Source organism: Cinclus cinclus, chromosome 3, assembly GCF_963662255.1.
Source record: "Cinclus cinclus chromosome 3, bCinCin1.1, whole genome shotgun sequence".
NCBI classification, from domain to species: Eukaryota; Metazoa; Chordata; class Aves; order Passeriformes; family Cinclidae; genus Cinclus; species Cinclus cinclus.
This window is the reverse complement of record NC_085048.1, coordinates 52682145-52705675: the sequence shown is the minus strand read 5'-3', so window position 1 is coordinate 52705675 and position 23531 is coordinate 52682145. Positions and strand designations below refer to the sequence as shown.

Genomic DNA, 23531 nt, shown 5'->3' with positions numbered 1-23531 from the left:
TTTGGTGTCTCAGATTGCCTGGGTGTCACACACCTGGGGGCCCTGGTCCAACAGAGCTTCCTATGGCAAAGATTGTCCTCTAACTATGCATAGCCACTGTGGGTCAGGCACTGAACGTCAGCTGAATTCAACTAGAAAACCAGAGCTTGTAAGAAATATGCAGACATGCTTAAACAGCTTTGCAAGAAATTTCCCACGAAGAGAAAGTGAGTTTGATATAGGTGGGAGCTGAGTCAGTCTTGAGTCATTTGTGGAGACATCTTTGCTATACTTCCTAGAGCATCCTGTATTAGCTGTATTTACATGACTTCATATTTTTGTTTCTTTGAATTATGACAAATTTTAAAGGAACTTTGTATTCTTTTGGTTGACCTACATTCTTACTAGCTTATGGTGTAATTAAAACATCAATTTTAATTTCTGAGTAGGCAAGGCTGATGTTGGGGTACGTATAATGAGTGAATGCTTTGTTATACTTGTAAAAAATTAAGCTTTTTATGATTACCCTTGTTGTGTATATTGGGTTAAACAGTTAGTGCTCCTCAGCATATCAAATGTATGGGTTGGTGTGAGGTCTTTCACAGAGCAAGCTGAACATGCTGTCACCAGAGGGAAAGCACAGTGTGTGCATGAGTGGAGGGGACTTGCAGGCTATTACTGCACAGCATCAATGTGTGCAGGTCTTGTACATAGCACAAGTGGGATGATGAGAGTGAACAAAGGCATGCACCTTCTCTGAGTGTTCGGGCAATGTGGTGACCAGCCCTCTCCTCCAAACCCTTCTGCTACGTAGCAAGTTTATTGCCACTGATACATGTCATGTTCAGCAAAACATGGCTGTTATAAATAAGATTTAAAAATGAGATTCTATCAGGCATCCATCCAGTATCAGCTTTTCCTCCAAAATGGAACAATATGTAGAATTCTGGTTTATTTTTACTTTTCACTTTGAGCTGATCATAACACTATGATTGCCAGTAAGATACTAATGAAACTATCTTCCTTTGTTTTAAACTTAAGAAGTGTTTAATCTTGGAAGGCAATGTATGCAAATATAGTATGCATAGTATATATGCATGTATAGTATAGTATAGTATGCATATCTTAAGAATATTGGAAATTTTATGTGCATTAGTTACCGTACTAATAACACTAATAACATTTTCTGTTTTTTTTTTTCTTTTCTGCCTGTGAATGCATAATTATTTGCATACAGTGTTTCATATTAAAAATATGACACAACCATTTAACTGTAGGAAGACTAGTAGAGGAGGTTGAAGCTGCATGCTTATTCTAGTCATCAGTGCCTAAATATCACACTACATTTAATATACAGTGTCATATACATACTGATGTTAGCATAATGTACTGCTAGTAGCTCAGCAGAATGAGAATTTTAAGTACTGATGAAATGTCAGTCTTAATTTTTTTATTGCCTTAGCTGTTGGCATTTTATGTCAAAACCAGAGCTGACCAAATACTGCAACATGCTATGCATGGAAACTCTTTAATATATTTATGTCTTGCAGATGTACAAGTGGTCTTTTAATATAGTCTTTCTGAGATGTTAGCAGCCATGAAAACTAGAAGGGATTTCATCAGATTTAACACCTTTATACACTGGCTAAAAATACAGTCGGAGATTGAATCAGTAATTAAACTAGTTACCTTGGATAAGGAACGTTAAATTTTGTGCTTAGCAAAGGAAGAAATGAAACTCACCATGCAGGGTCTTTGATCAAACTTTTTAATGGATCTTAAATACCTATTAAAATTGTGATTCTACTGATGAGTTAAACCATCTACAGGTTGAAATATTTTTTTCATAATCATTTTTATAAATTATTGTTTAGAACCTTATGGCCTTTCACATAGAGTTCATGGCTGAGAAAAGGGGAATTAAGCTTAAGGAAAATTGATTACTAGGAATACTGTGTGCCTTAGCCGTATCTCCTCATAAGAAAGGTGGGTTCTTTCTGGCAGAAATGAAGGGCACAGCTCTCTGGTGGGGTTGCAATGATCAGGACAGAGAGAGGACAGAGGGACATCATGGTTCTGCCTCACCTGGCTTTGGGTCTGGGTGACTGGAAGTCAAAAAATGCATCTGAGAAGGGCCCACCTGCATTGGAGCACATTAACAGGGGTAGGCAGAAGGGAAGCTCCAGTATACCAGCACCTTGTTAGCCTCAGCTTCCTACAATTCCACCTCTTATCCAGGCTCTGAACATCTAAGCCATCACCTGGTTTGGCTGAAGCTGAGTTTTTATGTTGTTTATAAACCTCAACAAACTTCTGAGCAGGTGATTTTATTTTTCATGCCTCACATAAGAGGTTTTTCATTTTTGGCAGACTGTCTTCTCAGGGCACTCTGAAACTGGATTATTTACTACAGGTGGACCCAGACTGCTGGGGTAAAAAAAAGCCAGCAACATATACTTCCTTGAAAGCATAAATTTAAAACTCACTGAAAGAAAAGTATTGTTGATATGTGTGATATTTTCTATGGGCATGGCAACCAAAACATTAATAATGGCTTTGTTCCATCTTTTTGAGCTCTCAGTGGCAATTTTTAAACTGTAAAAGTTTCAGGTTGCTGTATATACAAAAAGGAATTGTGATTTCAAATTATAATTGGAGATGTGGTTGTAGAATAATGAATGGGAATAATTAATAGGAAGCTAATTGGGTAACATCAGAAAAGTTTATCCTAGTATATTGGGACTGCATGCTTCAGTTGATACTTAGTGTACTTTTGGGATTTCTGGTTGCACCTCACCTCTGGTTCTGATAGTATATTGTATTATGAAGAATATTAATAATGCTGCAAAACAATTACTTGTTCATTTGCTAACTGATTAAAATTCATGCATAATTTATTGGAACTGGGAGAGACTTTATAAATAAGTCTCCTTGGCCTCAAGAGCTTAAAAACAAAATGTGCATGCTAATATAAGAATATGCTTTACTTCTTAACATAAAAACTTAATAGATGATGGTCTCATTCATATGAGATTTTATTTGTCATAATAGTGCTCTTAATCAAAGTGTATACTTCTAAATATAACCATATGTTTTAGAAGTTTATAACTTAGAGCTGGTAGTGCATCATGCTCATCAATGATGATTTCTGCTATGTTGACCTTAGAATACATTAGTTTGACATTTAATACATTAGCTCCACAGCAAATAAACTACCTTCGCTATGCCCAGCTGCATTTCTGAGCTTTGGTGCAGGAAGGGATCTAAATTAATTCATAAGCACATATATTGCCAAAGAAGAGGAAAACATTAATAATGAATTGAGGTGCTTTCTATAGTTTTGTTTATCCTGAAGCAGAAATGGAAATACTTTGGATCATTCGCCTTTTCTATCTGGGAGGAAAAAATCAGCTCCCACTACAGCCACTATGACATGGCTACAGACCCCGTGGTCTCCAAACCGAGTGGTTTGAGAAGCAGCCAATTTGGAAAAAAGTCCGCAAGATATGTGCAAAAATCTGGGAAACTTGGTTGCTTATAGAGCTGGTCAATATACTGTTTGGAGCAAGCTGTGGTACTTGGAAGGGAAGCTTTGCTGCTGGAAATAGAGAAGCAGGCAGAACCAGGGAGTCATTGGCTGAACGTCACCATGCAGGGAGGCCCACCACTCCCCAGCATGTGTTCTGACATTGACACTGGTGGGATCATCCCTGGGAGGCAGAACACGTGCAATTCATCTGTGTCTTAACTTTGCTGTGTAGAATGTAAGGGTCCCCTGCTAGTGAAATCTTATGGTCTGGGGTTAAAAGCTGTTTTTAATGTTCTGGCCATAAGATCCCCTCTACCTGCTCAGAGCTGCTGATTTGTTAGTTCTGCATCACTGCTGTGTGAAACCCCTGTGTGTACTGAATTTAGCACTGTTGCCTAATTAACTGTAACAAATTAGCTAAAATATGAGCCATCTGGAATGAAAATGAACCTTCCATGTTTATCAGTGAATTCATTTTATTAGAAAATTGCTTGTTGCTTGTGATTGTTTCTTAAAATAAATCGTGCTGAGGCAATGTTTCTATGTTAATATTTCTCAGGGTAGGGGGAACCACCCCTTCCTGCTTGGTCTGTCATTGCCTTTTACACTTTGAAGCTGCATTGAAATATGCAGGCAGGCACAAGCCGATGAGAGAAGGAAGGCAAAAGACAGCACACAACCTATTGTTCAAGTTTCAAAATCAGTAGTAACTTGCTAAAAAAGAAAATATAATATGTTGTTGCCATATGTCTTAATTTTGTCATTTTCCCAGCAGCTTTCCTCAGTTCTAAGTATTCTGAATGCCTGTAATAGGCGTCTGTATCCTTTTCTCTAACTGAATCTGGTGGGTTTCAGATTAACTGCAGTGATAATCATTTTTAAGAATATTCTGTGCAGGGGTAGTGTATCATCTATTGCAGTTCTTTCTATAAGGAAAGTGCAAATGTAGCTTCAGTCAATAAAAGAAAATCTCGAGTTATTGGTATAGTAAATTATATAAATGAACGTAGTTTTTTTCAGAAAAAATCTCAAGCAGCAATATATATAAACCACACAGAATTTTGTGGTCTCTAGCTGAGGTTTTTAAAAGGGAAATATAGCATTGAGCAGATTCCGGTATTGCACCACTCACTTCCATCAGCTAAAATTCTCCTCAGGTCTTCTTCATTGATGTCAGTTTGAATTTGTTTCTTAGGTTTGGAATCTTTGCTGACCAGACTCTGACAACTTCCTGTGTAGACAGCCCTCCTCTTCATGGGTTTTCCAGCTTTTGTTTTATTGCTGGCTTATTTTTTGTCTCCCCTGCAGAGCCACCTCGGCCAATAGCACCCCCGCAGCTGCTGGGCGTTGGGCCGACATACTTGCTCATCCAGCTGAATGCCAACTCGATCATTGGGGACGGCCCCATTATCCTGAAAGAAGTGGAGTACCGGATGACATCCGGGACTTGGACCGAGACCCATGCTGTCAACGCACCAACGTACAAGCTTTGGCACCTGGACCCTGACACCGAATATGAGATTCGGGTCCTGCTCACCAGACCGGGCGAAGGTGGGACAGGGCAGCCGGGACCACCACTCATCACCAGGACCAAGTGTGCTGGTGAGTGTTGTTCTGGAAAAATTAACAAAAAACCCCAAACTGTTTACTTTATGATTTAATTGATTGGTAGGCCTGTTGGCTTCCATTAGCTTGTATCACACTTAAGGATTTCCTTCATACCCACAGGATCTCCAAGTTTCTGGATCAGTAAGGATTTGCTGTGTCCTCCTCTTTGCCTGGTCATTGTCTAGATTGCTAACCCTTGGAGGGTAGATTAGGAGGCGGGAAGTTAGCAATCTAAGAACACATTTTGCTTCTCATCACGTAAGGAAGGGGACCTCTTGATTTCTGGAAAGTCCTGACTTCCCTGTTTCTTCACCTTTGTATTTTCAATTACATTTCAAGTAAACTTGCATATAAAGCAAATTACATAGGAAAAAATGATGTGTTTAAGAAATAGAATAACGAATTTATAAAGTAGTGTACTTCTGCATAATTAGTCTTTTCCCAAGCAATTACGTATGGCCTGACAGAATCTCCAAGAACTAAAATACAAATACTAAAATCTCTAGCTGTGACTACTCCCCAGGGAAGTGGTCACAGTACCAAGCTTACCAGAGTTCAAGAAGTGTTTGGACAATGCTTTCAGGCTCATGGTGATTCTTGGGGCTTTCCTGTGCAGGACTGGGAGTAGCACTCGATTATTGTGGGTCCCTTCCAACTCAGAATATTCTGTGATTCTCTGAATTGTAGAATACAAATGAAAATACAAATGGAGTGTTTTCTCCATTTTTGACTACTGTCACCAAAATCATGTGCTGGTGAGCCCTGCAGTCTGCTTCCTGTTTCTTAGAGTGCCCCTTCATGGCCAGCACCAAGAAGATTAAGCACTGTCAATTGTTGTTATCTTCTCTTCCTTCTAAAGCTACCTAAAGTTATTTTAATCTCAGCTTTCACAAGAAGAAGGATAATACCTACGTCAGATAGTTGCAAGGGAGAAAAATTACAGATTTGAGTCTCAGACTGTGAGGAAAATAAGCATAAATTAAACTGTGGGTCTTTCCCTCTTAGTCTCAGGACTTCTAGGGCCTGATAGTATTTTAAAGTTGGCACAGTATAAGATTTAGGAAAGAGTGCTGATAACCATCTATTCAAAATTGCATAAAAGTAATCAGAAGGACAAGCTAGAGTCTCAGTTTTGCATGTGTCATGCATATATGTGCATATGTGAATCAGAAATAGTTTTTTCACAAGTTGGAGATGGATCTCTGGTGGATGACCACTCATTCTGTTTACTTAAGGAAGAGTGTCAGGGTCTGGATCAGAAGACAGAAATTCTAGAAGACTAGGTCAGTGGGTATGAATTCCAGAAAATTAAAGAATCTTTTTTTGAGTTGTTCATAGTACTGTCTGAAGCTGATGCACTAAGCTGGAGTAACTGAAGGCATCTTCTGGAGTTTGTGATTGTTTTTATAATTTAGTCTGTCTTTCCAGTGAAGTAGAAAGATCTACATGTCTATCTCAGTTAAGGTGTCAGTCTTTGAGATCTAAGTAAGGTTAAAGTATTGGTTTACTGCACAGAATTGGTTTAGACATTCTTCTGAAAAAGTAGGAATTAGAAAACTGCTTCTGATTTAAAGAGGCTGAGAGACTAACGAAATGAAATGTTCAGGTTGTTTTCCTAGCACTTGAAAAAATGTAACAATTTACCCATGTTGAGACAGCGTAAAGATTTTTAGTGGGAAAGGAAGTAATGAATTATGTGACATATTTTTAGAAGCCTGTTAGGGGAAATAATGTTACTGTGATTGCGTTTTTATTTTTAATTTTTTTTAGCGCAACATTCATATGTAAGGTTCCAAAATGTAGTCTGGCTTTAGAAAAAAATTCAACTCAATTTAATCTGCTATGAAATTAAGCAGATCAAAAAAACACTTGAGCAGAAAATCCTGAACTTTGTGACAGCACTATTTTAATAATAATATTTCAAGCTGTTTACCTTGCAGTATGATGGATTTTTTCCTATTCCATTGAAGTGAAGGCAAATAATTGTTACTGTTAGCTAGTTTCAGTTAGAAGAAGGTGTGTCAGCAAGGGTTTGTGAAGACTGAAATATTGTGCCCAGTGTCAGGGATGAGACAGGAACAGAACCAGGTTGAACACCTTGCTGCCTCCTCACCTGTCTGGAAAATGAGGCAGACCTTTCTTTTTTGCAGTGTTTTCCCAAGGCTTCTGATAGATAACTTCCAAGTCCTTATCAGTATTATTTTTTTTGGTTGTATATACTGATATTTTGCTTGCAAAAGACAAATTATAAAAATTAGTCTCTTCCAAAGAAAGGTTTTACAAGAAAAGGTGAGGGTAATAATGGAATATCTCACCCTGCAGTCTCTGCTTCTTCCTATGTTGTACCAGTGACTGGCAAGTGATTTACTGTGCTATATTAGGTGACATCTCTGCAGCAATATCTTCTTTCTGGAGTTTCTTCAGTTATTCCTAATTCTCATTTCTGACAAGCTCACTTATTTTTCAGATAGATATTCTCTTTTCTGTCAGTGTTTTCTGTCAATTTTGTCTTTCCATAAATTTTATACATATTAATTCAAATTCTGCAATGAGTCATACTTGATTATCTGCTCAGTATCAGATGGAATGGTGGTGGGAAATAAATTAATTTTTAACATGAAATTTGCTCTCTATACAGATTAAAAAGTGCATATTAGCGAACATTGATCTGATGAGATTGTAAGGATTAAAATTTGCATTCCAAGTAGCAGCAACAGCAAACTCGCAAAAAAAACATAATGAAAATAAGCTTGTATCCTGCTTTCTGTTTAATACTTAGGCAAATAATAGCATTGTTTTCAAATGAAGTTTGAAATACTTTTCCCCCATAATTCATTCAGTATTTATCATTTCATGCTATTTCTTAGTAACATATTATTGATCAGTTGTCCTCTGCTTTGGTGGAGATGTATTCTACTCCTTAATTATTTGAGTGATGATCATACTTACCTCATTGTCATACATGCACTTTTATTATTAGATATTTAGATCATTTTCTGTCTTCCTTATAGCAAAACTAGAGTCTGGTGACTCATTTACTAAATGTTTCCACTAATACTAAACAAAATTGCTCTTTAACGAAGGGATTATTCTTCCACTAGTTAAGTCCTCTGACAGGCTGTTTGTCTACCCAGCATTTCTCAGGTAATCTTTCCTGTGCTGAAGAGAAAGCATTTTGTTAGATGTGTTCTTTATCAATCTGTGATTAAAGATAGTGCTGAGCAATCAAATATATGAAACCACTGAGTGTTTTTAAATGACTAAAATCTGAAACATCTAAAGAAAACCACTATTTTCTTACATTATTCTTTGTAATAGCCAGATGTATACTTTGTTGTTTTGTCTTCTAAGCACCACCGGTGATGATATGGTCAAGGTATTGTGTTCCCAGCTGCTGATGCTGAAGGGTACTGCCTCAGTTATCACAGGGCACCTGAGTTTTATTTCATTCTAACTTTGCCTCTTGCCTGGGGTCATTGCTCAGATTATTCACTTCTCCAGGATTCTAACGCCAAAACAAAGGGCAGAGAGTAACACTTTAACCAGAAGTAATCCTTAAGGATGTTTTCTGTGTCTCTGGGGTGCGTTGTCCTTCTGAGCATATCCTCTGAGATGTTATTGCCTTTCTTCCCTTGAGGGGGTAGGGGGAGAGGGGAGGGGCAGGGCATAGAAAATACATAATAATCTAAATTTGTCCACTTAGTCTGCTTTTTCAACTCTAAATTAAAAGCTGTTCTTTTACGTTGGCTGCTGCTTCTGAGTAACAGCTCACAGCTCAGTTTTATGATTAACTGATATTTTAGTGGCAAAGGAGGTCAATAGTTCAGCCTGTCCAGAACTTAATATATGTACACAGTGGAATTGCTTGCTCCTACTTTACTGAAGTTCAGCACCAGAGTGTGCTTTTTCAGAAGAGCATGAAGTATTGTAAAGCAGTTAGAGAAAAGAGCGCTGTGTGTTTTCAATTTTTTTGGTTTTGATAATGAAATGAGTAAAGACGGGGAGAAACTTTATAGCTTTAGCAGAGCTGAGAAAGGAAAAATATTTCTCAATTATGTTATTATTATTACTATTGTCATTATTGTTATTTCATTGTTCAAAATCTTTATCCGCCACAGAGACCTGCTATTGGTAACAGTCAGCCTCAAGGCACAAGAGCAGGAGATGCTGGTTCAGCAGTGCAAAGCTGGCACATGAACACCTGCAGATGAAGGCTTGGGAGCCAGGCTGCTTTCTGCTGCCTTTTTGAGTGCAGAATGTTTGTGTACAGTATCTACATGCATTAATTTCAAAACCAATATACACAGAGTACAGGATAATGCTGAATTCTCCTCTACTTACAAATAGAGGGAATCATTGAGAAATACTGAAAAACAAAAGCAAGCTCAAAGGCTTTTGATCATTGTCTTGGGATTTATAGTGAAGGGACCCCAGAGAGGTTGCCGTTGAGAAAGTGACCCTGCATGGTCATCTGGAGAGCTAAAATGTTGTTGTGATTATGTAAAAATTGTAAATTATTTTTAAATTGAGTGGAGTGATAGGGACATTGCAGTATAGGATCTGCATGTGGTGATGTGGGATATGTACAGAGCTACTTGACTTATTTGATGCATTTTGCACTTGCAAATCCGAGGCAGAGGGTTCAGGGTGGGGACCTGGATTTGTAGGCTTTACTGCATGCTTAAAAAAAGAGAATTTAAGATGTTGGATTATGAGGAAACGTGTTTATACAATTGGGTAGAATTAGCATCACAGGAGGCTCCTGAAATATACAGCGCTAAACAGATAAGCCATGCTCTTCATTTGTGTCCCTTGCAGTTGTGCAACTGCAATTGTTAACATTTCAAAATAATAATAATAATAATAAATATTAAATTTATTAATTTTATTATTAATTCATTTTATTAATACTAATAAAATACAGATAAACGTGTAATTTTCAATCTCTTTTTATTTTTTTAATGGGGACAGAGAGAATATTTACCTTTACAGAAAAACAGCTGTCTTCTTGGTTCAAGCAGAATTTTTATCTTATTTCCCTCAAAGTAGGTATTATTGTGGACTTAGACTATAGCTTCAAGGGCAATATGAATACATTTTGAGTGCTTAAATTACATGTTTTTATTGCTCATATTTTTGTTGTTTACAGTTTGAATGCATTTTAAGGGCAAACTAAATTAATATCATACTTTTAAAAATTATTTTACATTTGTCGTTTCAGAAGAACACTCATTACACCAATATTTATAAGTTCCTGTTGTTTTTACAAATGTGTTTGGCACTTGTGATTGTTTCTGGGCTTTTCGCCAGGTAGTAATTGGAACCATTTAAGATCTTGCTATCAGATTCCAAATGAACCAGAGTCTTGTTCCATATAGGTTTACCAACTGGGTATGATAGGGGGAGGTGGAGCATGGAGATACTAAAACAATGTAAAAAGGCAGGACTGAGGAACTTCATCATATTCCCATTAAGACTGAATTATTATTGAGAAGGCATCCTGTAGAAGAGCCATCTGATTTGGACCATCATCCAGCACCAGCAACCATGCTCTGCTTATTGTGCTGCTTGCCACTGCTGAGATACCCATACCACATATAGAATCTTAATGAGGCTTATATCCATAAGAAAGGACTGTGGTGCAGCTGACTTACCTAGCAAGAGACCAGGCAGACTGCCCAGCCCAGCTCTTGTCAGAGTGTGTAAATTAAACATGGTATCCTCTTTTTCAAAGGAGTGCAATGCTGATGACTCAGTTGAATTGGCAGTAAACTGCAAGTTCATTCACTGACCTCCCATAAATTGGTTTTCAACTTTTTTTGTTTGCTGTATTCAGCCTTGCTTAGTATCATTTATATGGTACTTGCAGCTGCAAGTTCCCTCTGCACTAACTGGAAAACTTTCTTCCTGCAGCACTGTGAGTGCCGTGCTATACAAGACATGGATTTCCTGAATTCTCCCATGCTTTATTTTTGGGAAGAATTTTGTTCCTGGCTAGTTTTTTATAATATAGTATCATACTATTTTACAGCAGTAAATCACTCTGATGTTCTTCACTTAGAGATAGGATAGCAGACCTAGGTAGGTGGACTCCTCTAGCATGGCCACCCACATTTCAAAGATTCCATTGTGTGCAGTGGCCTCTTCTGCCTTCTTTCTGAGGTCTCTATCAGTGGGCAGGCAGGGATGAGTAACATACAGCAAGACATGGTTGTGGTCTTTGGCATTTGACACCCTAGTCAGTCAAGGTTTTGATGCAAAGACTTTAGTTAATGTTACTGTCTCTCTTTCTGGTGAAGGACACAAGGTCAGGATACTCCTTCACTGTGTGGTAGAGGTAGGGGAAGAAAAGGAGCAGCTACCAAGACCACACAGAGCTCCCCTGTCTCTCAAGCAATTTCTCCATCTCTTGCCTCACCTTGGTATGTTTGGTGGCTTTTCCCAAAGCAGAGTATGCCACAGCACACTGAGACTGTCGTGATTTATCTGAAGTGCATGTAACTAGTCAATAGATCACACTTCCAAGAGGAGCACTGTCTGTGGCAAGAAAATATATTGCAGTACATTAATCCACGGTGCCCATTCCAGCTGTAAAAGAATGTATGTGGGCAATAATTCATATTGCAGCACTTGAAGTGCTGTGGGTGCACCCAGGCCAGATAACTCACAGCCTGATTAGAGCTTCTGCAAAGTTGGGGGACTGATGTTCACAGATTCTTGGTCTGTGTCTGCTTCTTAAAAACAAGATTGGAGGTTGAAATAAGCTTTCCCTTTTGAAAGACTGGAGCTCTTTTTTTTTTAACTGTGAATTTTATTTACTAATTTCAGCTGAAATAAATATTTTTTATTTTTTTTAGCATGATTGATTAGTGTGTTTGATGCTTTAGTTTGGTTTCATAATTAAGGTCTCTCAACTGTTCAGGAATGCAGTATTAATTTTATAGTGTTTGAGAACTGGTTAAGTATGTAAATAAAACAAACTTTTATAGGACTGCCTTTTATCATACATTCATTTATCAGTCTATTAAAAATTAATCAGGGAAAATTTTAATAAAGTTTTTTAAGTTGCTCTAATCATTAGAGCTCCAAAGTGTTCTGGAAGCATACTAATTTTTCAGTTATTTTGGCACTATTGGCAGAGTAGTGTGGATTACATATGGAGGGCTGTGTGTAGCAGGAGTGGAAGGGTGGAAGAGGAAAGCAGTACCAGTAGCCTGTGCTGTGGCAGGGGATGTTGATGAGATATAACAAATGCATTCAATGTTTTTTGTCCCTCTCCAAAGCCTTTACAAAGAGATATCATGTCATTCTTCCCAAAAGCCCTGGTTCTTAAACGCATCAATTCTTTGGACTTCCTTCAGCTAATAATAATGAATAATAAATACTTGGTTTTTATTTAATTCTTGTTTGTTCTTTTATTTTTTAAACATTATTTCATTTTAATAGTGAGCAGCTTAATTCTTTTCACCTAATTTAAACCTAAACTGTATGAAGTAGAACTGAGTGAATTTCACTCTCTCCACTTTATTTCTCTGTACATCCTCCTGCTGGTGCTGAAAGGGGTAATGGACTATGTGGTACTTTTGTATGGAATGAAATAGCCTCCATTTTAACAATGAGTTGAGGAGTATAATAAGCAGCAATTGATGTCAAGTTGCACCTCAAGTGATCAGTAGGTCCAGAAATCTAAAAATTACTTGTCAAGGCTCTTACCATTACGTGGTTTTGTTTGCTGTTTTCACATAAAGATCTGGAGCAGTCCTGGAAAGCTCCAGATGACTTGAAAAACAAACATTAAAAATACTAACATGAAGGCTCAGGATCATCCAATTAATTAAAAGCTTGTCATCTTTAATTCTGAACAGAATAATGGAACAGCCAATACCAAGCTTGATTAATGAAGAATTAAGGAAGTAATATAATTAGAGACAGTCAACAGATTTATGGAATGCTCTTGTCAGAATAACTTGATTTTTTAAAAATTAAATTACAGTTTTGGTTAATAAAGCTGATATTGTTCTTCTCTAATGCATTTAATTTGATATAAGGCATTTTGATTAGGAAACCAGAATAAAATCAACTCAAATGGAGAAGAACTGGCTTATATATCTAAAACTGGTTTTATGGATTAATTCAATAAACGTTTCCGTTTTTTTCCTGCCCTATCAGGAACAGTACCATATAATTTATAAAGAAAATGTAACAATGATAAAGTTGATAAATTATAGAATATTATGAAACTGGTAGGAAAAAAAGCAACTTGAAAAAAGACTTGAGTTCTAATTTACAGTGGTTTGAATTGGCTGAATCTTATCTATGTTTCAAGTACATTTGCAGTATAATAAAAACAAAGTAGGCCATATGCACAGAGTGGGAAAAGAGATCTGAATGTTATGGACCCTTAGGGCTGAGACTTAGGCACTGGAACTAGAAGAGGTTTTATAATCCTTGGCTTGTAAACCAGAGCAAAATTTGTCCCTCATTCCTTAGCTTTAGAGAATGTCTTAAAGTTTCTGAAGATGTACTCTTGAAATTGCTTACCAAATTAATTTTGTTCTGACCCAAGTCTTTTATCCCCATCTCTCCATCCCCTCTCCAAATCTGTATAGCATCCTGTTCTATAGAATTAATGGCATGGGATTGTGCAAGAATTTGTTTTCAGAAGGATTAGGAAACAACAACAACAACAACAAAAAATCTGACAGAAAGTTGCAATCTGCAAACAAAATCTTCTTGTTTATATATGGTGTCACCAGAATTAATACTGAGTTTAGAGATACAGCTATGATTTAAGCAGTAATTCTTCATGAGGTTGAAATTTATTTTCCTTGTTTCACATCTCCAAATCAATAGCATACGCCTTTTATTCCCTTATATAGCATTATTTGTTATTTCTGGTTACCTTTGAAAACTATTTCATTTTATGCATTTTGTTTTTCAGGTCATTAATTGCTAAAAGTTATTTCATTACCCTTGGAAATTACTACATGCTAAATTATCATTCAGATAATTAAACGTTTCAGATACTATAACAGTACCATAAGTGCATATTTTGCAGTTTATTACCTTTATTTTAGAGAAATTGTACTCAATGATAGGGACTGGTGAAAATATATTGGACAATGTACCTTCTTTTGTCTGCAAAATGAACTCTACCAATTACACTGAAATGTCAGAGCATGAGCACCCACTGGGAATATGATGTGCTCTATTCACTGTTCACAACCTGTAGTAGCTTAGATGATTACAAATAAATAAACCAGATGAGTTGTACCATGTTTCCTTAAAGTAATGACCTTTGAAGACAGTGCAGAACTGCAATTTAAGAAACCTGCTCTCTGTCTTTGTCCTGTGGCATCACCTTTGACAAATCAGTTCACTTTGGTGTCTCATTGCTATTAGGAAAGCAGGGTTGACTATGAATGTTTCCCCAGCAATTTTTCTCAAATTTATTTACTTCACATGATTGTTTTTGTTTTTTTTAAAGCAAGCACTTTTCTTGCTTTTCTTGTGCTGGCTTCAATGAGATCTTGGATTTGTCTGTCTGAGTGCTAAATATTTTTTAATGAGAATCTTATACAATGAAGATCATATGTAAGGGGTGAAATTTTTATTCGTTCACTGACAAGTTTTATGACTGATGTATGCATTCAGCTTTTAGTGTGATCAAGAGCTCTTTGTCTGTCCATGCAGAGTTGACTTTTGGAGTTGACTAGATATACTGAGGGGTGGATGGGGAGTGTGGGAAGAATGCAACAAACATACTGTATAGAAATCAGTGGAGATAATTTTTTTCCTGAAATTGTTGTTTTTGTGAGGGGTTTTCTTGGTGGTTTGTTTTGTTTTGTTTTGTTTTGTTTGTTTGTTTTGGTTGTTTTGGTTTTTTTTGTTTTGTTTTGTGGGTGGTTTGGGGTTTTTTGTTGTTTTTTTTTGTTTTGGGTTTTTTTTTTTCTCAGCTTTTTGTGTTTGATTTTTCTTTTTCCTTTTTTTCAGCATGACCATACCTCCCCATACAGCCCCAGCTATTCCTTCCCTTCAGCCTTGAAACAGAATTTAAAAGTTTAAAACAAATATGGATGCTTCTGCCTAAACAGTGGATTAGGGAACAAATAATATGTTGTAGAAATTATTCATATGGCATAATATGCTTGTAAGTTTGCAGTTCATATGGTGATGAATATAGTATAAGAACCTCTACAGTAAAGAAACATGTAAAAAAAATTTTTAGCTGTGGCTTGTCTTGCCTAACAGTACTTGGAAAAGGTGGAGAATGTGTATTTGAAAGACAAGTTAAGATAGTAGACATTTTTCATAGTCACTTTACTGAGGGGCATATTCAGAGCATAAACACATACTTTATACAATGAGAAAAAATACGTACAACAATACAATTGTGTAGAAATCAATAAACCATGATGTTTATGCCTTTCGTTGAATTATTTAATCATGAATTTACTAGTTGTCATGGGCATTAAATTAAAGCAGTTCACAAATGTAGGTTTTTTTCTCCTGTGTTAATTTGGTCTGGTCCCACAGTGGGGAAAAAAGTGCTATCACTCTTCAATATTGCTTTCATAAATCAGGTTACTGCCTCTGTGTTTTAAAAAGGATTTGCAAGTTTAAGGTAGGAATTCTAAGTCTGTACAATAATTTCTGTGATGACTCTAGGTAATTTGAAGATCTGTAAAGAGTAGATATGCTGTGGGTTCTCATGGGTGAGGCTTCAGCTGGGCTGCTGCCTCCCATGGGGTGCAGGTTTTGTGGAAACCATAATCTTTCAGTGCATTCTGAAAGTCTGCCTTGTGGACAGACTTAAATTAGAAAATATCAGATGCTCCTGCTATGCATTTTGTTCTTCTAAAAATAATCTCTTGAACACTTTACATTATTCTCTTCATAGACACAGGTGTCAATGTGCATTTTATCCACCTCTGAAGAGCAGCCATCATGTTCTGGTAGTTCTGTGTAAAGCGATCAGGTATGATGGGCAGGCTTCTTTCTACCTGTCTAGACCATAACACAGCCTAAGAGACAAATATACAGCAATTGTAGCAAAGAACAATAGTTGCAAAAAAACCTTGTGGTATTTGTAATCTGTTTTTTCAGCCTTGAATTGTGCAAAATCTGCCTTTAAATATTCTACTGTTATTCTCACCATCCTTCTTTCTGTTTTTCATGCTATGCCTTACTCCATCTGATGTGGACTTGTAGTGAGGGGTTAAAAATAGCATGAAGAAACTCTGTCTCTGGTGCTAAAGGTCGGTTTTTTAGCGCAGAGTTTGCTGAGTTGTTTTCTGCACAGAACAGTTGCTGGTGTGAGAAAATAGGGTACTGGAAGCACTGCAGCTTCTGTAATAGAGGTTCCTCTTGGTGAACATGATAGTATTTAAAAATATGAAAGTCATTGTATATACATTTTGTTGTTTGAAAATTTAATAATTCAATCAATTTCTTTGAATTTAGCAACATTAGGAGTAGAACTATTTATGATAAAGAAGGGTATAAAGGAGGACATGGGCCTGGGCACATTAAGATGCCTTGATAGTGAGGTCTGAGCATCCTTGCAGAGGCAGCTTTGGGAAGCAGACCTCTAATATAGTGTCCAGCCTCTGGTATTTTAATTTCTGCAAGTAAAGTGTGACTTTTCATCCTTGGTAAAGTGAGTGTCAAGCTATTTAGCAAGGGACAAAGCATAATGCCATCATTGGAGAGATGTATTTTCAACTTGGACAGGTGATATTTAAAGACCCTGAAGAGAGAAATGACCTGGCAGTGTAACAGGACATATCACAAGTGACTGTCTCAGAATGAATGAGAACAAGACAGACAATTTCCATTACTTCTCAGTGTTAAGGTACTACCATTATCCCCTAAACAACCACACGCTCCAAGCAATAATCATGCACTGTCTTCTTCTGTACTAATATGAAACTGGAATTCAATCTCTTTGACACATATTGCTTCAGCTTGTCTTGTCAAGTTGTTTCTCTGCTGGAGCTCAGCTGATGTATAGTGAATGGGCTTTGTACACTGTCTGAAATGGGGAAATTTCCTTTGATGCTGGCTGCAGAGGTGCCAAGGATATGCTAGAAGATAAAGGCTTTGTTTCTTGTAGCCTGTAAGTTATTGCCAGTTAGGAAATCAGTGAAACCACAAACGGCTCTTTAAACTCGTTCTTCTTTTGCAGTCCCTTTCCAGTCTGATCCAAGTACCCTGTTAGCTATGTACTAATTCCCATAATACCTTGGAGAGAGGCAATCGTTCTTTTTCCACTGTCTTCCCAGGAATGTGGAAATCCAGCACGTGCTGGGATTTATGGCAGGATTTTGTGCTTCTTTTTGTTTGTTTTTTCTCAGAGGCAACCTGTAGTTTCAGTAGCTGATAGAGTCTCTGCGTCTTCTGTATGAATCAGGTCCTGCCTGTCAATTACAATATCCACTGTCATTATGGTACTCTGCACATTGGTGAAATATATTTTATAGTAAACATCTTTTAATTCTGTGTGGATGTGTTGGTTTTGCACATATGACATTTCGTGAGGAGGGAAGAAGACACCCATGGAGGCGATTTTTTCTGAGAGGAGATAAATACTATGCTGCAACTGTTAGAATTCTTATAAGGAGAAATGAAGTTATCATGTATAAAAGTGAGGAAAATAAAGAACATCTTCCATTGTCAGTACCATCCTGGAATCTACTGGTTTTAACCTGTGGTCTAGTGGACAATCCACTAATTCCATATTTGAAATATTTGAAAATTTGAAACACTCAATCTGAGTCAGATATAAGAGCATTTTGAATACTCAGTATCTTATGCATGTTCAGAATAACTTTTTAAGTAACTTAATATCTATTTATTTTGTTTCTGTTTCTGTTTTTGTAGTTTTCAAGCAGTTATTTAAGTTTTTCCTTAGCTGACTTCATCACTTCAAAAAGTGATAAACTGCTCTACCATATCCTGCATCACATGGTAGATTATTAAACTCTTATTTGACAAACATGAGTAGCTTTCAGGCCAGGCAAATGTTTCAGGATGTTCTCTGATGGATGCCTGGTGGACCATGTACTTTTATATACAAAATATGTATGAGGGTTAGTACAGTAAAGTGATGCAGCACTTACTTGTGCCTGGAACTGTCAGTAAGGCATATTCTTTGATATGCCTTTTGTGGTCTAGTTTATTTAAAACTGTATGCAAGGAGTACAGGAAATTATATATATATATATATATGTATATATATATGTGTATATATATATATATATATATATATAAGTTGACATTGTACTTTTATGTATAGATTTTTCCATCTTGCCTCAAGGAAAATAGTAATATAATGCATATGCAAAAGGAAATTGAATGAATGTTGTTACTGATATCTCAAAGGTGACATTTCTTAACTTTTAAATACTTTATTCTGCTCTTTTACAGCAATGTAGCTTTTGTGCATATAATTTGCTATAAACAACAACAGTAGGCATGAAGACCTTTCAAGTTCATTCACTTGAAAGTTTCTTCTGGCAGTTAGAGAAAAAGAAAATTAATAAAAAATGTGTTTTGACATTTAAAAGAGAATTATTTCCCTTAAAGTGCATAAAATATGCAATCTCTTAAATTGCTTGAGTTTGCACATTTTGGAGCATTACTCTGATGTTTCTTAAACCTGCATGTGTAACAGGTTTCTCTGTAGCAAGCTTCACCTTTGTCTCTTGAACTAAATTCCATTAGAAGAAGTAGACCTTCAACTCTTGAGAGGGGTATAAAATTTTTTTTGTCATCTAATGTCTTCCCCCTTCCATTTAGTATCCTGGATGTGAAGACAAACATTACCAAGTTTGTTTCACTGTGGCTTCTTATCCTTAGGGCTTTCATCATCAGTGTCCTTTCAATTGATCCCTACATTTTTTGTTGCTGTTTTGTGGTGGTCATGGAGCATCTCTAAATCCATGTCTTTCTAGCATTGTGTAACTTCTGGATTTGTATTTGTGGTACTGCTGTGTGTGTGCCAAGAGTTAACTGACTTCATCCTCTCTAGCTGCTGGTCCTCAGACCTTGTGATTTTTCTGAAGGATCCTGCTGTTCCCTTGACAGTTACACACTGACAGAGAAAGTCCCAGAAGTGGTAAAGCCATCATTTGCTTACCAAAACCCCTCCACTCCATCCTTGACTGTAGAGAAACAGCTCAAGTCCTTATGCAAGAGGACAGCATTTCCTATTTTAAAATAAAAAGTAGGGGAAAGCAAGAAAGGGCTTGAAATGCTCTCTGCTACTTTAGATTTTCGTAGGAATTAACTAGTTGGTAAAATTAACACTACAATAGCTACTGAGTTCTCCTCTCCCAGCTGTCTCTAGGCCATGCTGTTCAGCTCATGTTGCCTGGAAGGTGATGCTCTCTGTTTCTTCTTCCATGAGGTTGCTAAAGTGCAAGAAGCAGTTCCTGGCTTCCTGTGTCCTCCAGAGGAAAATGTGTAGTGTGCAGCCTCCTGTGGGTTTAAGGGACCAGAGGAGATGAAAATGGTGAGACACCAATGTAGCAGTCGAGATTTAATGTGCTGTAAAGTTGAGGAAGAGATTGAGGCACTGCAGGACATGAGAACCTACCTGTCCCTTGCAAATCCCTGCTCCACTTCTGCTGTTCAAAGTCTGGCGTGCACCACTGTAACTGAGCAGCACGAGTGGGCAAGGGAACTGTCCTTGAAGGCTGGGGTAAGGGAACAGCATGGGACAATGAGAGATCATATGTTTTCTTATCTATCTTTTGTAGTGAAGTCTGTCATGGCATAGATGGAAGATCCATCATCAATAGTTCCTGAATGAGTCATGGTGAAATACATGATTCAGAATCAGTCTTTCTTGCTTAGCTGCTTTATAGAGGGAACAAAGGAAAAGAAAAAAAGGATATTCTCTGTTGTGTCCAAAGACAGGGAAAGATCTAACTAGTTTGGACTGCAGCACTGAATTGAAATCTTGCAGTCCCTGATTGCTTCCACAAATTGCCAGTGAATGTACATCACCACTCATAGGTGTTGCTGGCAGTATTTTCTGAAAAAGTATTTGAAAGGAATAAGAAACCTTTGTTTTGAGATTTAAAACTGTGTATATATACCAAAACACATAGATATGTTGAAATGTGTACAAATTTCAAGAAAAATATTCTGATAGCTTTACAAAAGACAAAATAGTTTCAACATTGTGGAACATTCTCCTGTAAATTGTTCTAACGTCTTGAATAACCAGGCAGATGGTTAGAAGTATTTTTCTCTCTCCCAATGTATTACAACAGATATGAAGGTGAAAAAATCAATACATGTACTTTCTAAATTTGGAAAAATAGACAAAACTGTATGTTCCTGCCAGGTATCATTTGCAAAGAAGCAGCCACTTATTTTCAGCATATTTTTCTGCATTGTCATCACAGTATTATTTTTGTCTCAATCAGTCATGTGATAGGGGTACATAAATGATACCAGCTACCTGGATGTCTGCAACAACATGGATTCACCTTACTCTTTGGAACTCCCTGCATTGTAAGGATGGCTTATGGTGAGAAAAAGCGCTACTTAATCTTAAAAGTTGAGGAAAAAAATTAAATTAGGGGTAAATAGAAGGAAAAAAAGCAATATAAATTATAAATAAATGCAATTTGAAAGTTGGAAAACATTATAAGCATCCAAGAAGTAGAAAGATTTATTTTTCCAGTTGAAAATAGAAATGATACTTGTGGCATGAACGTTTGAGTATCCCAACCACTGATAACTAAGTGGTTGGTCTTCACTGTGTGATGCATGCAGTGTAGTAATTTTGTCTGTCAAGATTGCTGCTGATCTCTGCAGGGTCAAAGAGTCACTGCTCTTTCTTCTCCCCCGAGCCCCCTTGGTGCATAATTTGCCTCTTAGGTGCTGTATTTTTAATGCTTCCAGAAAATATTGGTCACTGGTTTTGTGTTTTCATCTGATGTCATAAGAACTGGAGCAGTCTTTGGAACTGTGGTCAGAAGGTCAAGCTGTTTTTAAGGGTAGGCTCAAGTATTCCTTCACAGGTATATCTGGCAGCTCATGAATGCTTACTGAAAGATACCTGTTTCTCTCTGGAGCGTAAAAGGATCTAGGCAGGAGAGCAGTTTTTCGGTTGTTGCTTTTGCAAGTGATTTCACTTTTCCAAGTACATGTTTAATGATGTTTCCCTTGCAAGCAGTGTTTAGTGATCTCAAAACCAAGCTCCCACTGGGGCATGGCCAATGAAACCTGACCTTGAAATGATAACACAAGCCATGCCGAAAATTAATTGCTGGTAGCATTCTCTCTGCTTGTTTGGCTTTTAATGAATAGAGAGTTGCTGCAAATTTTAAAGTTTTTATAGATGAGATGCAAATTCCCCCTTTTAATTTTTGTGGTTTTATTTTAAATTTATAGCTCAGTTGCTCTTGGTGCAGTTTATTGAAGGTATCTTTTAAGAACTATTTTGATTTTTAAAGTTCCATTATAGAATATAAAGGAAATACAATGGTTTAATGGAATTTAGAAGCTTAATTCATTGGTTTAATATTATACTTGCAAAGAACATAATTTAATTTAATAGTGTTAGAAAAAATTGTGTAAGTCTAATATATGTTGACAAAAGCAATACAAAAGTATTTTGCAATAAGTTAGACACTAATACAGTGCACAAGAAATCTATTTCATATTACACATTTGTATAATTAAGTAAAGTGCTAACTTCGAGGTATTTCTAATGACAGTCCATAAAGCTGCATTTTCTTATACTCTTGCTGTTACTGTTTAAGTTAAAAAGCTCATTTAATTTAAAAATGTTTGCTACCAAGCATGCCAATATAATTGACACTAGAAAAAAATTCAGCCTTATATATTTTATTATTAAGTACAAGTAATTCTGTATAGATTTTGTCTCCTTGTTGCTGTAATTTAAATTATAATACTGTGAATATCCTATATTTGAAACATTACTCAGCCTCAACTGGTCCAAAGGGAAGGGATGTAAGATAAAACCATCTGTACTTTGCCTCACCATGTACTCCTCTCAAGTGTTTATGTTTACTCAGCCTTTTCGTCATCCTCAATTGTCCTTTTTCTTTTAGTATTGATTTTATTCACTTCATAAGCTTAGCTTTGAATTTTAAAAGTAAGTTACAGAAGTATGTCTTTAGGGTGGTCTTTTCTCTAGCTTCCAGTCATTTGTCTTTTATTTTCTGGAAGATATAAGTTGAGGTGTTTGTGATGGATGGATGGATGGATGGATGGATGGATGGATGGATGGATGGATGGGCAGATTTTAGAGGGAAGTTGTATTTTTAATTGTGGTCAGAAAATATAAAACGTGGCAGATGATGCAAGGGGACTTTCCTAATTTTCTTCCTTTCAAACATTTTCCCTAGTGCTCATGTCAATGAATTGAATGTGCTTTAGCACTTCACTTGTTTTTCTCATCCACTCTTCATCTCCTGGGTATTCACTTCCCACCTTTCTCTTGTATCAGGATTTCAATTTCCAGTTAAGCATCAGATACTGGATGTGGACATTTAAATACATCTATGGATGTGGACTACTGTGAATCAAAGACTGTAGTTCTGTTCTGTAAGCAGCAGTGTCTGCTTTTGTTCCCCTTGTAGTTACTCTTCTCTGTAACACCAATCCCAAATGCCTTTGCAATGCCTATAGTTTTAGAGTTTTGGGTTGTTCTTTTTTGTTGTTTTGTATGGTTATTGCCCTCTGATGACAAGGGAGAAAAAAACACTGCTGGAAGAAGATGGCAAGCCAAACCTTTCATTTCTTGTTCATGAACTCTTGAATGATGCAAAAGAAACAAGGAAATTAACATATCCAAAATAAGACAATGAACAATGGTTTACTGTTTCAGTTTATTATTTTTATCCTTTGCTTTAGGCATTGATAGAATGAAACCACATGCTCATCTTAAAATCTGACATAAACCTGCTAAACACTTCATGCTCTGCAGTGGCCACAGAATTTTTGGTGTAACCAAAGCTCTAGCTAATGCTAACCACTGCCTAGAAGTGCCACTGGTATTTATAAGTAGAATTTAAACTCATTCTCATTTTAACTGGACTAGCTAGAAAACTCAGTATTTGGAGAATGCTGCATTCCTTAGGTATAATATTCAGCTGATGCTTCAAGTTTATTACTTAGTATACCAAAATGTTCCGCAGTTCAGTTTTCAGCATGTAAACCTGAGGTCGGGAAATTGTGTAAATTGTCAAAACATAGAGTCTGAACCACCAGGACTATTCGAGAATGGTAGTATACTATGTTTTCTGTTAGAAGGAAAATACTCTGTAATGGTATGAATTTTACTTTTGTGTTGCTTCCATATAAACACTATGAAAAAGTTTTCTTCTGAAAAACATTGGCTCTGCTGCTTAGAAGTGTAAAATTTTTATGC

At 36.7% G+C, this 23531-nt stretch overlaps 1 protein-coding gene across 1 annotated transcript in view; it reads left to right on the top strand.

Moving 5' to 3' along the window:
* Positions 1 to 23531, top strand: part of PTPRK (protein tyrosine phosphatase receptor type K) — a 293433-nt gene that overhangs the window by 130138 nt on the left and 139764 nt on the right. Inside the window, exon 7 of the mRNA XM_062488975.1 lies at positions 4817 to 5110. Within this exon, the coding sequence (XP_062344959.1) occupies positions 4817 to 5110 (294 nt within the window). The remainder of the gene's footprint in view (positions 1 to 4816; positions 5111 to 23531) is intronic.